This window comes from Artibeus jamaicensis, unplaced genomic scaffold (assembly GCF_021234435.1).
Source record: "Artibeus jamaicensis isolate MK-2021 breed Jamaican fruit bat unplaced genomic scaffold, CSHL_Jam_final contig_384, whole genome shotgun sequence".
In the NCBI taxonomy this organism is placed as follows: Eukaryota; Metazoa; Chordata; class Mammalia; order Chiroptera; family Phyllostomidae; genus Artibeus; species Artibeus jamaicensis.
Genome location: NW_026521810.1, coordinates 7,101,030 through 7,115,349, shown reverse-complemented (window position 1 = coordinate 7,115,349; position 14,320 = coordinate 7,101,030). Strand labels below are relative to the sequence as shown.

The window sequence follows — 14,320 nt, the reverse complement described above, 5'->3', positions numbered from 1 at the left end:
GGATATCCAAGCCAAGCTCCTGGCCCCTTTGCTTCCCTTTCCCCACAGGTGCCTTCAGTGGGAACCTCCTAACCCACCTGTGGGTGGCAGGCAAGTGGGGGTGGATGGGTGAAGGCTCAGGGAAAATGCAGCAGCAAGGCCTTGTGAGTCTGTGCCACCCCCAGGGCAGATGGGCTGGATCCTCAGCCCCCAAGAAGACTAACAGCTGCAGGGTCCATCACTCTGCCCGAGGCCTGTGGCTTAGATTCCTGCTGGAGTCACCCCTCTGCTCTACCACTTACTGGCTGGGATAAGCTGGGGAAGTCACTGCCTTCTCTGAGCCACAGGCTGTAGGTACAGTGAAGAAGGTAACGAGCAGTTGTCCTGAGGATCCAATAGGGGAGGCAGGTCGAAGGCATGGGCATGAATGTCACAGTCTGCTTAAGTGGGAGCAGGAGCCTGTTTTGCTTTGGGTCCCACTCTCTGAGTGGGTGCTGGGAGGTGCCTCTCCTTGGTTTCCCAGGTTGTCCCAATGGCAGCCCCACTCACAAACATGTCCCTGCCTCACCAGCCCTCAGGAAGATCACACCATGCATATCTCAGGGAAGGTGGGTTTACACTGGCATTTTATTGGGTTTTCTGTGTGTACCTGGATGCCCCAAGCTGCTGTCCGGCTTCTCAGCCCCTCACCCCATTACTGGCCTCCACTCTGGGGGCCCCAGCCCTGCACTGTCTCCTCCCAAGGCCTTCCCACAACTGGATCCCCAGCCCCCAGACTCAGGCTGTGACCGTGAGACAAGCCCGGTTTTCCCACGGCCTCCCTCTGTGTTAGGCTGCCCTGCCGAGGGCCCGTTCCTGCGTTGGGCACAGCCGAGCTCTCCTGCAGAATGCGCTTCCAGCCCAGAGCCCCCTGGCAGTACCTCCCATCTCGGGGGGTATGTGTCAGACCCTCCACGGAATAGCAAGCTCCGACCTACAACTTGGTGTTAAGGTGGAAAGAGAAGTGGGGCGCTGCATAGGTTGTGGCAGGTGGCATGTGCCATGCAGACGAGGCTGGGCAAAGTCTATGGCGGAGGGCACTGTCAAAGGATGGTGGGGGAAAGTGCATAAGGCCAGTGGCCATGGGCGGGGGTGCTGTAGTGGCCAGGAAGTGAGCTGGGAAGGCTGGGATGACCAGGGGGCTGAAGGGGAGCGTAGCCTGGCCTTTTAAGGGGTCAGGGGTGCTGGTGAAGTTCAGTGGGCAGCGCAGCATGGTGCCCCTGTAGGTATCTGGGAGGGCAGGCCCCAGGGCTGGGCTCAGCAGGCAGGAGACAGCCAAGCCTGGCCCCATGGACTTGACCCCGTACTCCTTGGCATCCACCTCCTTGAGAAAGGGAGACACTGCCCGCAGTTTTTTGCCACCAGGGGCAAAGCCCTCTTCCTCCTGGCCACGCTTGCTGAGGCCTGGGCTGCTGGGGAAAGTGGGCAGGGGCATGGGGCTCTCGGCAGGAACCTTGGCCATGGGGGACACCCAGCAGGCTTTGGGCTTGGGATAGAGGTTGCCTTTTCTGGAGTCACCTCTGTGGAATGCAGAAGGACGGTTGATATCCCCACCCCATACCAGCGAGGGCGCTTTCACTGGCAGCCCCTCCTCTTTGCCAGGGGACCCCAAAAGCACCCCATCTTTGAGATGGGGAAAGAAGTCCCGGGGGTGCTGGCTGATGGGCTTCAGAACCTTGGTGGGATAGGCGTGGAAACAGCCAGTGAAGACAGGGGCCGGTGGGTGGGGGCCCTCCTGAGCCTCCTCCCTGAGGCTGCCACCAGAGGCCTGTGGTCCCTCCTGAGGGGCCAGCCGGTGCCTGTGGTTCTCAGGTGGCCCTCCTGGGCTCCGGGGACTCTCTGGGGGGCGAGCAGCGGGGGACACCGGGGGCTCCCCATCGGGGCTGCCTGTCCCGTGGCAGCAGCTCTCCTCCCGGCAACGCAAGGCTTCTGCCCGGCTCACCTGAGCCAGGAGCTTCTTTTTGGCCAGTGGCGACATGATCCCATGGGTGCCTTTGCAGTAAAAGTTGGACAGGAGCCGCTTGTAGGCCTCAGGGCAGCCACTGACACCCACAAAGGGTAGAGAGGACCCAAGAGCTGGGCCTGGCTGTTCAGGGTCATCCTGGGGGTACTCTTGGCTGAGGGGTCTCACCAGATCGACTGTATCCATCTTGTTCTTTGCTGGCATCATCTAGAGTAAGGAAGGGCCAGGCCTCAGAGCTGTGCATCAGCCATGCACCCTGACTTGGGAATGTGGTGACACAGGACCCCAGGGGCACATGGTAGCCTCTGCTAGCCTTCCCAGAATGCCTCTGTACATTTTTGAAAGGAGTCCTGTCCTCTGAAGGGACACAGCCTGGTGTCAGGGCACAGGGCCTGGAGAACAGAGTACAGACTGGAGTTCAGGTCCCACATGGGCCCTCAAATACTGAACAACTGACACCAGCAGACTGTGGGTGTTCTGGGGGGGAACTCTGTGGCCATGCCACGGCGAGGGCAGGTGGGGGCAGCTGGTGGCCCTGGCTGGGGTTGGAGCTCACCTGGCCCACTGGTTTCTCCTCCTTGGCCTTCTTTGGCCTCTCGGCGGCCCCATCGTCCCCCCGAGGCTCCTTGGCCATTTTATATTGCTTCCTGGGCTTGGAGGGAGGCAGTGGCTTGTCATCCTCTCCCTTCAGGTGCCGCACGTATGGAAGGACAAGCCTGAGGAGGGAGTTGCACGTCTGCCATGAGGCCAGGACCAGCAGGCACATGCAGCCCTCCCATCCCCACCCCACTCCTCCTGCTCCTCCCCACAACCTCGCACACCTCCAGGCAGTGCCTGCAGCCTGGGCCACGCTCTTTCTCGTCCTGTCCGGAGGCTGGCAGCTAGGCGGCTCTGCCAGGGCTCTGGCTGCGGTGGGTGGCACAGCACCCGCCCGCACCCTGCCGCGCACCCTGCCCCACCTCTGCACACTACTGCCTATCGTCCTGCACCCACGCCCCCAGGAGGGAGGGGCCCGGCTGCCCTGCACTGCCCCAGCCGCACCTCTCATAGTGGCGGCGTGTGCACGTGGCCGCACTGGTGCTGCCTGGGCTGCCCCCCAGCTCGTCATACACGTTCTTCCAGAGACGGCGGCCGGTCACCTGCAAGGGCACCACATGAGGCAGGGTGCCCACCAGCAGTGGGGCCAGGTTTGGCAGGGGCGGCTGGCCAGTACCTCACCCCCTACCCTTGGCCGCTGGACTGCTGGCCCCAGCAGCTTTCTGAGCTCAGGGAAGGCAGAACAGATGGGAGGACAGGAGAACTTGCTCTGAGCAGTACAGTACCAGTAGGCAGGCGAGCCTGTCTCCCCCCCCTGCATGCAGGAAAGCTGGGGAGGGACGGGGCCTGTCTGGAGGCACAGGCAGCTCTGTCGGGCTCCCGCTCTTTCCAGGTCCCCTTTGGTACAGCTGGGATGTGTGGGGAGAAGCAGCGTGGTGAGGACTCAGAGGTGTCTTCCTTACCATCTCATAGGCCCCCAGTTTCTCCACTGCCTTGTAGATCTTCCACAGGTTAACTGGACAGGAGAGAGGGCAGGGCCACCGTCAGTCTCTGCCAGAGGAAGGGGCAGCCAGCAGCCCATTCCCACGGCCCTGTCAGGCAGCACAGAATCGGGGCCACTGCAAAGGACCACAGGCTGGGCGGGGCCTGTGCACTGGCAGCCCAATGGCCAGTAAGGAGGGAAAGCCAGCCCAGTACCTGGGAGTGACCTTTCTACATGCAACCCCTGTGGGCTTGCAGTGTGGAGGTCACCCAGAGTGGAGGTGCCTACCCCAATGGCCTGCTAGGTGAGGTCCCCTACTGGGCCCCCCTTCCCACCTGTACCCCAGACACGCACTCTGCTTGAAGCCAAGATGAGGCAGCCTCTCAATGGGTGTGTGTCGCTCCTTCATGAACTTGTAGAGGCTGACCAGGAAAGCCTGCTCCTCCTCTCGCTCCTGCTCCTCCTCCAGCTCCCCGCCTGCCTCAGGGGAGTCCTGGGGAGAGAACAGGAGGCACTGGGATCAGCCCCAGTGGGGAGGCAGCTGGGGAAAGGTGGAACCACCGGCTGCTGGGGAGGAATGAGGTGTGTGTCCCCCAACCCCAGGCTCCCACAGAAGGGAGCAGTCCCCGAGCACCCAGCCTATTCCTCTGGGCTGGAGTGATTGTCCCGGTGTTAGAAAGAGGCCGTTATTGGCTACTGGTGCCCAGGACCCCAGGTCAGGGTCCACGGAGGTCAGGCTCCAGAAGATCAGCCTCCCACTTCCTCCAGGCCCCTCCCCAGGCACAGGTCACTTCTTTAGGTTGCTCTAGCTTGGTTACATCTGTGTCTCAGGTCTTCTACCAGACCGTGAGCCTCTGGTGACAGGCTTGGTGTCCCCAGACCTCCAAATGGCCCGCATGGTCAAAGCTGGAGGAACGAAGGTGCTTTGTACTTTCTGGCGCTGGGAGGCCGCTCGGCTGGGCCTGTGCCCACCCAGCCTTGGCTGTGGCGGCCTTGCTGTCTGACCTGCCAGTCTGTGTGCTGACCTCAGGGAGATGGAGCCTTGTCCTGGGCTCCTGGCACACTTCTTTCTTTTAGTCTCTGCTCCCAGGGGTGTAGTTTCTGCTGATGCTGTTCATCTGGCTAGTAGCTCAGGGCAGAGGGGGATGGTCGGGCTGGGGGCTGAGGGCTGAGGGCACAGACAGCTCCCAGGTCATGGGTGAAAGTCCCTGAACACCTGAAGAACGTGACCATCCAGGCCTAGAGCAGAACGGGGCCATGCGCTCCCAACATCCTATCAAGCGCCATTTCAGTGTTTCTGACTTACCCAAGACCTCCAACAGCAAACACATGGGCTCAGGTGTCACCCATGAAACTGTGACATGCTGGAGACCAGGGCGCTGGGCTGGTGCCCCCAGAGGAAGGTGCTCACTACTGCTTTCCATGTGAATTCGAGCTTCTGTTCCTCTTCTCTGAACTAGGCAGGCCGTTAAGAACTGGGGCCACTTGTGACTACTTTTCTACATAAATTAGGATTTTTACTCCAGACTGTGCCACCAAAGCAAACGGCCAACGTGGATGGGGGCCGAGGCCAACACTGCAGCGTCACCCACGGCCGCTCCTCAGACCGAGCTTACCGACCTAAACAGTCTCACTGATCTCACCAGGTGACTTGCGTGCCCATTATAAGTTTGGATGGGTGATGGATGGGTGCAAATGCAGTTTTACTCCATAGAATAGGGCTTGTCATCTGATCAGCATTCCAGGTAATCTTTGTTTGTCATCTGATCAGCATTCCAGGTAATCTTTGTTTGACAAGGGTTCCACTATGGAAAAGAAGTCTGGCAGCCCTGCCCTGGCACTGCGAGCCCTCCTGCCTGCCCAGCACCCACACCCTTGATGCGGGGCCCGGGGCCACGGGCTGGGCCCCTCTCCTGGCTCTGCAGGATTGGGGGAGGGAACAGGTCTCCCTCCTGAGAGCTTGGGGGTCTCCACGTTCTCCTGGAAAGGACCCTGGGGGAATTGCCTAACTCACCTCCAGCTGGATTGGGCTCTGGCTCCTGCTCTGCTCACCGTCAGGTTGAGGGGACACAGGTGGGTCTAAGGGGTCACCCCCCTCTGACTGTTTCCTTTTCCCTTCGACAGGAAGAAGAGGGAGAGAAGGAGAGAGAGAGGACACGTGAGATGCAGGTAGGGAGAAACAGGTGGTGAGGAGAGGCTCCCTGGGGTTAGGTGCCAGACCTGAACGGGCCAGGGAGGAGGAGAGTCCTCTCCTTCCTCTGCCCTTGAGGGGGGTCCTGTAAATGTGCCTGTGTCCACACCCCAGCAGGCCTGCCTGGGGCACACCTGCCTCTTGTCCTCCCCCTGTTCCAGCGGGTCCCCACATCTCTGAAGGAAACCCTAAACCACCTGGGGGGCCAGTCAGAGGAGGCTAAGGCTGGGATCATGGCGCTCAGGGAAGTCTGTCTCCAAACTCCGCCCCGCACTCAGGCAGGAAGTTTGCAGGGCAGCTCAGCTGAACTGGAAAAGCCACCGAGTCGGGCCATGGTTGTGGGAACCCAAAGCACCACAGGGGTGTTTGGACCATAGTACATTCTCCAGAAAGGACCCAGAAAAGAGTAACTTCCTGTTTGGGACACACTGGACCTGTCCATGAACATCTGCAGAGTGCTCACCACCCCCTCCTCTCTCATCTGCAAGGGTCCTGGTGACCCTTCAGATCCCACCTGACAAGTCGATTCCTCTGCATGACCCCTCCCAGCCGCAAGCCAGGCACAGCACTCCTGCTTTTGTCTGGTGTCATCACTCCTCACCACCGTCCTGATTGCCTACCACTGTCAGCCAGTTAAGGTGAATGCAGGGAAGAGCCCAGGACCCCTCACTGTCAAAAACCCCTCTGTGGACACTGCCTGGGAACACACCAGCAGTAGGTCCAAGAGACCAGAAAGCCACGTCTTTTGACAACCCTTCCTTTCCCTTTTTCCTTTCCTTGTTTCTTTGTGTTAATATGAACTGTTCTACAGCCCTGGTTCGCTCTAGCTTGGGAAATCCTTACAGTTGGGGACCTGTGAGGTTACCCCTCCATCCCAGACAGAAGAATCTCCCCGAGAACAATGGGCTCATACCAACATGGCCCAAAGACCAGCAGCACCCAGAAGCACATGCTATTAAGCTTCAGCCACTGGATACTGTCCTCTACAGTAGCTGTTCGTAGATGTGCCGCCACACCTGCCGTTATTCATATTGCATGGGTCCCCGGCTCTGAGTCTCTGGCTCTATCATTTAGTCCCAGAGGGGATTGCCTTTTAAAGAGGGGAAAACTGAAGCTAGAGAGGTTAAGTTCCTTTCCCCCTGGGGGCCCAAAACTCAGAACAAGATCTCTCTGACCCCCAGTCCAGTGATCTGGCCTTGCCAACAGTGTGGCTGCTGCGGCTTGAGGAAGAGTCTTCAATAAGCCTGGAAGGGAAACCAGTCCTGCCACTTGTCAGAGAGAGAGACAGCCACCCCCTCAGGCTGGGTTCTGACCACCTCAGACAAGGCCGAGCTCCAGAAATCACTGGTTGCTAACAGTGGCATCCAGACTGATGCTTTTCCTTGCACAAACCTGTGCCTCAGTCTTCCCTTCTGTAAATCAGGAGAGAAAATTCTGGAGCCCTCTGCTAACTGTCCATGAATTTCTGAAGTTTTCTGGGCCATGGAAGCATCTGCCACCACCAGCTCCTCTTCTTCCCCTTTCTGCCCTGTCTGCCCTGCGATCACATCCTTTCCCTTCTTTCCTGCTGGCTCAGGTCCTCAGCAACAAAAGACTCTCTCCATCTGTTCTGTGCCTTGTGCTTCCCACTGGAGCCCTCCTGCACATTGGCTCTGTGGCCCTGGCAAGTCGCTGCCCTTGGGCCTCAGAGAAATAGGTGGTTGGAACAGGGCCTGTTAGAATCTCCTGGGTGGAATTCTAAGTTGGTCTCCCCACCCCAACCTGAGTTTAATTTAAGGTCCTACTGGGGCCGTGCATGTTGAAAGGTCACCAGGGCATCCCAGAGGGCAGCCAGGTTGAGAGCCACTGGGCCAGAGGATCTCTAGTCCCTTCTGCTGGAGTTCCAGGGTTGGTGACCTCTGCCTGGACCACACTCAGGAAAGATATCCTGGAGTCAGGTGCTCTGGTTACCTGGAAAAGAGGTCACCAACTGAGCTGTTTAACCCCAGGCAGCGAAGGGGTTAGAGCGCTTGTGAGAGTTACAAAGGGACAGACTCTCTTTACCTCGAATCCAGCTGAGTCCCCACATGAACTCAGCCTCCGTTCTCTCCCGACCAGGGCCAGATGCTCTCCCTGTCCTGGCTGGGTCTTCCGGCCCCACTGCCACAGCCTCAGGTGACGGAGAGGAGTCCAGGGTGCCCTCAGACCTGGCCTGGCTGCCTGAATCCCCTCTTTCCCCAATCATTTAGAAATCAGGGTTCTAGAAAATCTGCATTCGAAAAAAGGTTCTGCTGAGAAAAATAAGTTTGAACTCCTCTGCAATGGCTGATGGGCGAGCCTTCCTGCCTGCCCAGCTTCTGGTTATCACCCTTCCCAATGCAGGGCCATCCCAGACTCCCAGCCACTTCCAGCTACAAAAGCATGAGAAACTACCTGCCCTGAGTGACCACTACTGACCACGGAGCCAACGTGTGACTGCCCTGCTCTGAGCAAAAGCCTCAGAATGCCCTATTGTAACAGAGGAGGCAGATTCAATCCCAGCAACTTCTGCTCACCAAAGGAATGGCATTCAGACCCTGCTTTTCCATCCAGGAAGCAATAATGACAATAATGGTGATGACTGTTTCATTGTTTACTTTGAATACATCTGGAATCTTTAAGGTATGAGATAAGGACCTAACCATATTCCTCTCCCCACTGGTTAGGTGGTCCCAATATTGACTGAGTGACCCTCTCTCCCAATAATTTGAAATGCTACTTTCCCCAAGATCTAAAGGCTTCCAAGGAGGACATGTGGGACAGATGTGGGCCTTCAGTCTTGTTCTGTCCACTGTGGAATGCTGGGACCTGCGCACAGTGTTGTAATTTGTGCGGCTTTGTAAAACAACTTACTCTCCAAAAGGCATGTCCTCATCATTACACTTCTGTTTAAAAAATGCCATCTGAACCTTAGGGAAATTTTGTTGCATTCCCTTCAAAAAAGGAAACCACTGGCTTTTTACTGAATTGTATTTAAGTCTAGAAATTTGAGGAGAAATAACACCTTTCTGTATTTCATCTCCCCCTTCAGGACCATAGATTCAGGTCTCCCTTCATGGTCCTCAAATGGTCCTTCTTAAGGCTCTGTCTCATTCCTTTTAAGCTTATTCCTTGTGAAGCAAGATAATAGTGTGAGAAAAGCCTTGATAATCAAGGGTGGGAATTGGCTGCACAGGAATCGGCTCCATAGCCCCCTCACTGCCCCAGTTCATGGCTGGGAAGAAGACAAGGGAGGCTGGTGGCTGGGCCAGGTAAACCCTGGCCCTTGTGGCCCAGCCCCTTGCTGGGCAGCGAGTGTTTGTGGCAGTGGCTGGACAGGGGACTCCTCAAGACCCTTCCTGTGTTAGGAATCTCTGATTTCTGTTTAATGTATAGCATGTGTTGAAGTCAAGCCATGTCCCAGAACCTAAAACCACAGCTGCAAAGAAGTTCGTTTCAGCCCTAACTCCCAAAGAGGGTGCTCCCTGACATCTACTTGTCCGGCAGCCATTCCCTCCTCCCCTTTCCACGATCTCCACTCCACCAGCTCCAGTCGGTGCCCTGGCAGGCCTCGGACTGGGCGTTCTTGCACATGGCCTCACTGGATATTCTCAGCAGTCCAGCGGATGTTATTACCCCATTGTTACAGACACAATACCTAAGATTAAGGCAGGCTCAGTGACTTGCCTGAGGTCACATAGCCTGAATGGCACAGGTAGGACTCAGAACTAGAGCAGCTGGACCAAGCCCGAGGCCTAGAGATTTTTTTTAATAGGAGCAAGGAGACCCAAGCTCTGTGCTTGGGCTGCAACCTTGTCTGCATTCCCCAAGCAGGTCAGCAGCCTTGTATCACATCACTACTGTTAATGTGCTAACAAGAGTGTGCTGAAGTCAGATGAGGGGGCAGAGGAGAGATGGGAAGGGGGCTCTGACACCACACAGGTGCATCTTCATCAAGCCAGTCACTGCTTCTGTGCCGTGGTGTCACCAACTATAATATAAGGTGTGCTAGACCCCATGGGCCCAAGGTGCTGAGCAGAACTAAGCGAGAAATGAAGCTTCCTCCACAAACCACAGTCAAGTGTGAGCATGTGAGTGTGCATGTGAGTGTGAGAGGATCAGTGTGAGTGTGAATGTATGAGTGTGTATGACTGTTAGCGTGTAGTGTGTATATGTGTGACCGAAACTGTGAGTATTGAATGTGTGCGTGTGCGTTAGCGTGTGCACGTGCAGACCCCTCTGTGCAGTTTGAAGTCTGACTGTCCTGCTTGCCTGCCTTGTGTCCCACTGCCCAGAGCAGTGTGTGGCAGGAGCAGTGCTCCATGAGCATCAGCCCTGCAGACCAGCGTGAGCCACGTGACCTTAGACGATTCTGATGCCCAGAATGGGGCTTGGGCTGTGACTAGTTCAGGGCCACAGCCGATCTGTAACTCAGCGCTGACCCAGCTCCAGGCCGCGCCACCTCTTCCCTCCTCCTCCTCTTCTCTCGCCCCCCTACTCCAGCCCAGCCCAATCCACCCTTGGTGTGAGGGGAAGTGACACTTCCTTTCATGAAAAGTCACCGAGGAGGAGCACTCTGTCGATTTTGACAATACTGGTAACGGCAGCCTCAACAACAACCAGCAGACCTGGCCCCACCCCCTTGCCTGAGGTGCTTGGCTTAAGTTTCTCTGAGCTTCAGCTGGAGCCCTAACAAAGGCGGCCTTTGAATCAGCCAGTCCACTCTGGCCGGGAGCCTGCCGCCTGGCAGAGTCCTGGTGTGGCACTGCTCCAGTGGGCTGTTTCTGGAGGGCTGCTCTCCAGCCAGACAGCTGGACATGGGACCCCAAGGGCTCGGGGTACAGCTTCTGCCACAGCCTTGCCTCAGTATCTCAGCCGGGTGTGGGGGGACAGGGTCTACCAGCTGCTGGGTTCAGGATGGCAACCCGGAGAGAGTATAGAAAGGTAGGGGCATGAGGCACCAAATGTGAGACTGCCAACTCACAGGCCTCACTGGGACACAGGTCTCTCTTAGAAGCTCTGGCTTGTCCTAAGAAACCCCATTCCAGGATGGGGTTGCATCCTCACAACCCTCCCCTCCAAGTCTGGGTGACATATGATGGTAACAGTAGCAGCTCCACCCTTGAACTCTTTCCCATGCCCCCAAGAACTTTGTTACTCCTTCCATTGCACCTGGAGAAACCAGATGCAGGGGCTTGTCCGAGAGGTGCCCAACAGTACAGGCACAGCCTGACCCCTTCGGGGGCACTCCTCTGCTTCTGTGCCTTCCACTCCCCTTCCGGAGCCCCGAGGGGGGCTCTCGGGAGTACGCTCGCTCGTGGTGCAGGAACTAGAAGGGATCCCTGGGCCATCCCAGCCAGTTTCCCACCGGGAGATAGAAGACAAAGAGAAGGAGGGTTAGGGTTCTCGGAAGCCTGCCCTCCCTCACGGTGGGACAGGGGTGGTCTCCGGACCTGTTTCTCAAACAGTAAAGAAAGGAAGGGCCGACTCTCTGAGGTCTTTCTACCTCCGCCACTCCAGGTTCCCAGAGCAGACGGTGCCGGCGCTCGGATGGACTCTGAAACTCCACTTGGAACCCACCGTCTAGCCGCCATCTCCCGTCCGTCCCTGCCCTGCAGGCGCAGCAACCCCGACACCCCACCGCGGGTGGTGCTCTGGTGGGGCAAGAAATGCTGGCTATTCGCCCTTAGGCCAGGAGACCCTCCTCGCTGGCTAACGACCCCACACAGGGACGTTGGCGCAGAGACCCCCAAGCTCTTGGGGGTCTGCAGGCGTGGGGAGTATAGGTGGTGCCGGCGGACGCTGCGGAAGAAACCCATCCCTCCCGGCTGCCTTTCCCTCTGGGGACCCGAGCGGCAGGAAAGACAAGAGAGGACAGGAGAATGGAGTGCGGCGACCCCCTTGCTGCCACCGGGCCGAGGAGGGTGGGCAGAAGACTCGAAGGGAGACCCGGGAAGAAAAGGGAAAAGGCGAGAGGAAAGAGAAAGGGTAGGCGAGAAGCTGTGAGCGCCGAGGGAGCGCGGCCCGGGCGGAAAGAGGAACCAGCGATTCTTCAAAGTGCGCGGAGCAAGTTCTTCAAAACCCGCGCAGCGTCACTTTCAGGAAACGGCGGTGCGGTGGGGAGCGCGCCTCGGACTCGAGCTTCTTCCCAGCCGTGCGGCGGGTTCTGAGAACGGAGGCGCAGACTGGAGCAAGAGGGGGGCGGCCGGGGCAGACGGAGGCGGGGCAGACGGGGTGGGGGGCAGATGGGGGTGGGGGGCAGATAGGGAGAAACGGAGGGGGGCAAGTGGGGCGGGTACAATGGGGGACCAGGAGCAGATAGAGGTGGGAGCAGATGGGGGCGGAGGGCAGGGAGAAGGTCGCGGACAGCTGTCACAACAAATTAGCTGAGGCCAGCTCGAGATTGAAACCACAGCAGGAAGTGGGATGACAGAGCGTGCAGGACTCGGTACATCTCAGTCAGGAGACGGCGAGAAGAGTTTCGAGATAAACGTCCGGGAAGCCCCTGGCCACCAGAACTTTTTGTCTTTCCTTTTTCGAAGAGCGCGCGCCGACACCTGGCCTCCCTCCCGAGCGGGCGGAGGCGCTGGCACTTCGGGCCGGCAAAGTCCCTGGGCCGGTCGGGTCCCCGTGCCTTGCAGTGCGCCCGAGTCCCGCTCCGCCCCCCCGAAGTGGCGCCCACTTCGAAGTGGCCGCGAGGACCGGGGAGACCCAGCGCCCCAGTCACGCGCTCCACACCCCCCCCCCACCCCCGCCCCGGGCCGCCAGCCCCTTCCCCACCGGCAGTGAGCGGCTTACCCATAGCCCGCAGACGTTCCGCGGCGAGCCCAGCCCTCCGCAAGCTCCACTTTCTGACCCGGAGCTCGCGGCGCCGCCTAGAGGACCCGCCCTCGCCCCGCCCGCTCCTGTGCCGGGCTCCGCCCCGCCCGCTAGTACAGCACTGCCCCCGCCCCGCTCAGGCTCCGATTGGTGAGTCCGAGTCTCCACCGGGGCCAGGGTCGGCCCCTTGAGCCCGAGGGACTCCGGGAGTTGTAGTGTGCTCTCCCCTCCCTAGGCTCTAGGCTCCTGAAATAGGTTCCCCACCTTGTGGGCTGAAGAAGGACACCCAGGAATGGCTGTTGCCTTCTTCTCTATAGAGGCCCAACTATATAGTCTTGGGAAAATCCTCCTTGCTTGCGGCAGGCTACTGAGGGTTGGGTGGCATGAATAAAGTGCTTCTGACTTTGGCGTGAACTGGATGGTGGATGTTTCCCAACTCCCAGCTTAACATGCAAGTAGAGGTGGTTGGTGTTAGCCAAACAAGGACCCCAGCACAAACTATAAAGTCTTTGGCCAAAGTTCTCTGGGGTCCCAGAAATGCCTAGAATAGGGAAGCCTGCCCTCGGTGGCCAATGTCCACATATATCATGAAGACAGTGACAGTTACAAAGTAAGCAGTGCAGAGAGGGGCAGGACCCTGCTGGGAGAGATTAGGGTGAGGCTTAGGGTGGAGAGGGGGCTAGAGGAAATGCTGAGCCAGTGAAGAGGGTTTCCACTGGAGTGAGGAGTAACTCGCCCAGCCATGTGCACATCACAAAGAGGAAACCCAGGCTGATGCCTGAGAGCCTATGGTTTGGCAGCATCATTCACAACAGACAAAAAATGGAAGCAACCCAGTGTCCATGATGGATGAATGGATCAACTGGAGTATACGCATGCAATATTATAGCATATTACTCAGTCTTAAAAAGTACGGAAATTCTGACATATGCTGCAGCATGGATGAACCTCAAAGACATTATGCTGAGTGAAATAAACCAGACACAAAAGGACATATACAGTACGATCTAACTTATGTGAAGCATTAGAATCAAAATCACAGAGAAAAATAGTAGAATGGTGGTTGCCAGGGGTTGGGGGAAGGGGAAAAGGGGAGGTGGTATGTAATAAGGATAAAGATTTAGTTTGGCCAGATGAAAAAGTTCTAGAGATGGATGGTGGTGATGGTTGCACAACAAGGTGAATGTACTAATGTCACTGACCTGTCCACTTAAATGGTTCAAATGGACTCTGACTGGGTAGCTCGGTTGATTAAATCATCATCGTAATGCATCAAGGTTGCAGGTTTGATCCTGGTCAGGGCGCGTATAAGAACCAACCAATGAATGGGTCAATAAGTAGAATAACAAATCAATGCTTTTCTCTCAAATTAATTTAAAAATGGTTAAAATGGTAAATTTTGTGTTGTATACTTTATCAGAATTTGGAAAAAGAGCCTAAGGTCTCAGCACGTATTTAGCTAGGACTTGAACCCTGTTCCTAACACATAGTAGGTACTCACAATTTTTTGTTAATTAGCTTTTTAATATTTTTAAAAAGATTTTATTTACTCTTAGAGAGAGGGGACAGGAAGGAAAAAGGTTGGGAGAGAAACATCACTGTGTGGCTGCCTCTCCCAAGGCCTGTACTGGGGACTACGCCTGCAACCCAGGCACATGACCTGACCAGGAATTGAACCAGTGACTCTTTGGTACTCAGGCCAGTGCTCAATCCACTGAACCACACCAGTCAGGGCTGTTGATTGGTTTTGTTACAACAGTCCTATGCAGTTCACATCATCATTGTCTTCATTTTATAGGGTAAAACTGAGGTT

General features: G+C 56.9%; 1 protein-coding gene across 4 annotated transcripts; it reads right to left on the bottom strand.

Moving 5' to 3' along the window:
- Window positions 1-587: 587 nt before the first annotated feature.
- On the bottom strand, window positions 588-12,558 carry ARID5A (AT-rich interaction domain 5A). Of its 4 annotated transcripts, XM_037166317.2 has the most exons (8): window positions 12,487-12,501; window positions 7,476-7,641; window positions 5,515-5,615; window positions 3,855-3,993; window positions 3,481-3,533; window positions 3,023-3,120; window positions 2,538-2,697; window positions 588-2,188 (listed from the first exon to the last, which is right to left on the bottom strand). In XM_037166317.2, exons 2-8 carry the CDS (start codon window positions 7,486-7,488, stop codon window positions 953-955), a joined length of 1,800 nt encoding a protein of 599 aa, XP_037022212.2. In that variant the 5' UTR covers window positions 7,489-7,641; window positions 12,487-12,501; the 3' UTR covers window positions 588-952. The 4 variants fall into 4 exon arrangements, with proteins under 4 accessions (XP_037022212.2, XP_037022214.2, XP_037022215.2 ...); XM_037166319.2 differs by lacking the exon at window positions 7,476-7,641 and having other exon boundaries at window positions 12,487-12,558; XM_037166320.2 differs by lacking the exons at window positions 5,515-5,615; window positions 7,476-7,641 and having other exon boundaries at window positions 12,487-12,550.
- Between the last annotated feature and the right edge of the window lie 1,762 nt (window positions 12,559-14,320).

What these genes read in the sequence shown, in the direction of transcription:
- ARID5A (XM_037166317.2), bottom strand. An exon ending in AACTGGGGGCCTATGAGATG is followed by an intron (nt 3,121 to 3,480) that starts GTAAGGAAGACA and finishes GTGCCCTTGCAG; the next exon opens with GTGACCGGCCGCCGTCTCTG. An exon ending in ACACGCCGCCACTATGAGAG is followed by an intron (nt 2,698 to 3,022) that starts GTGCGGCTGGGG and finishes CTCCCTCCTCAG; the next exon opens with GCTTGTCCTTCCATACGTGC.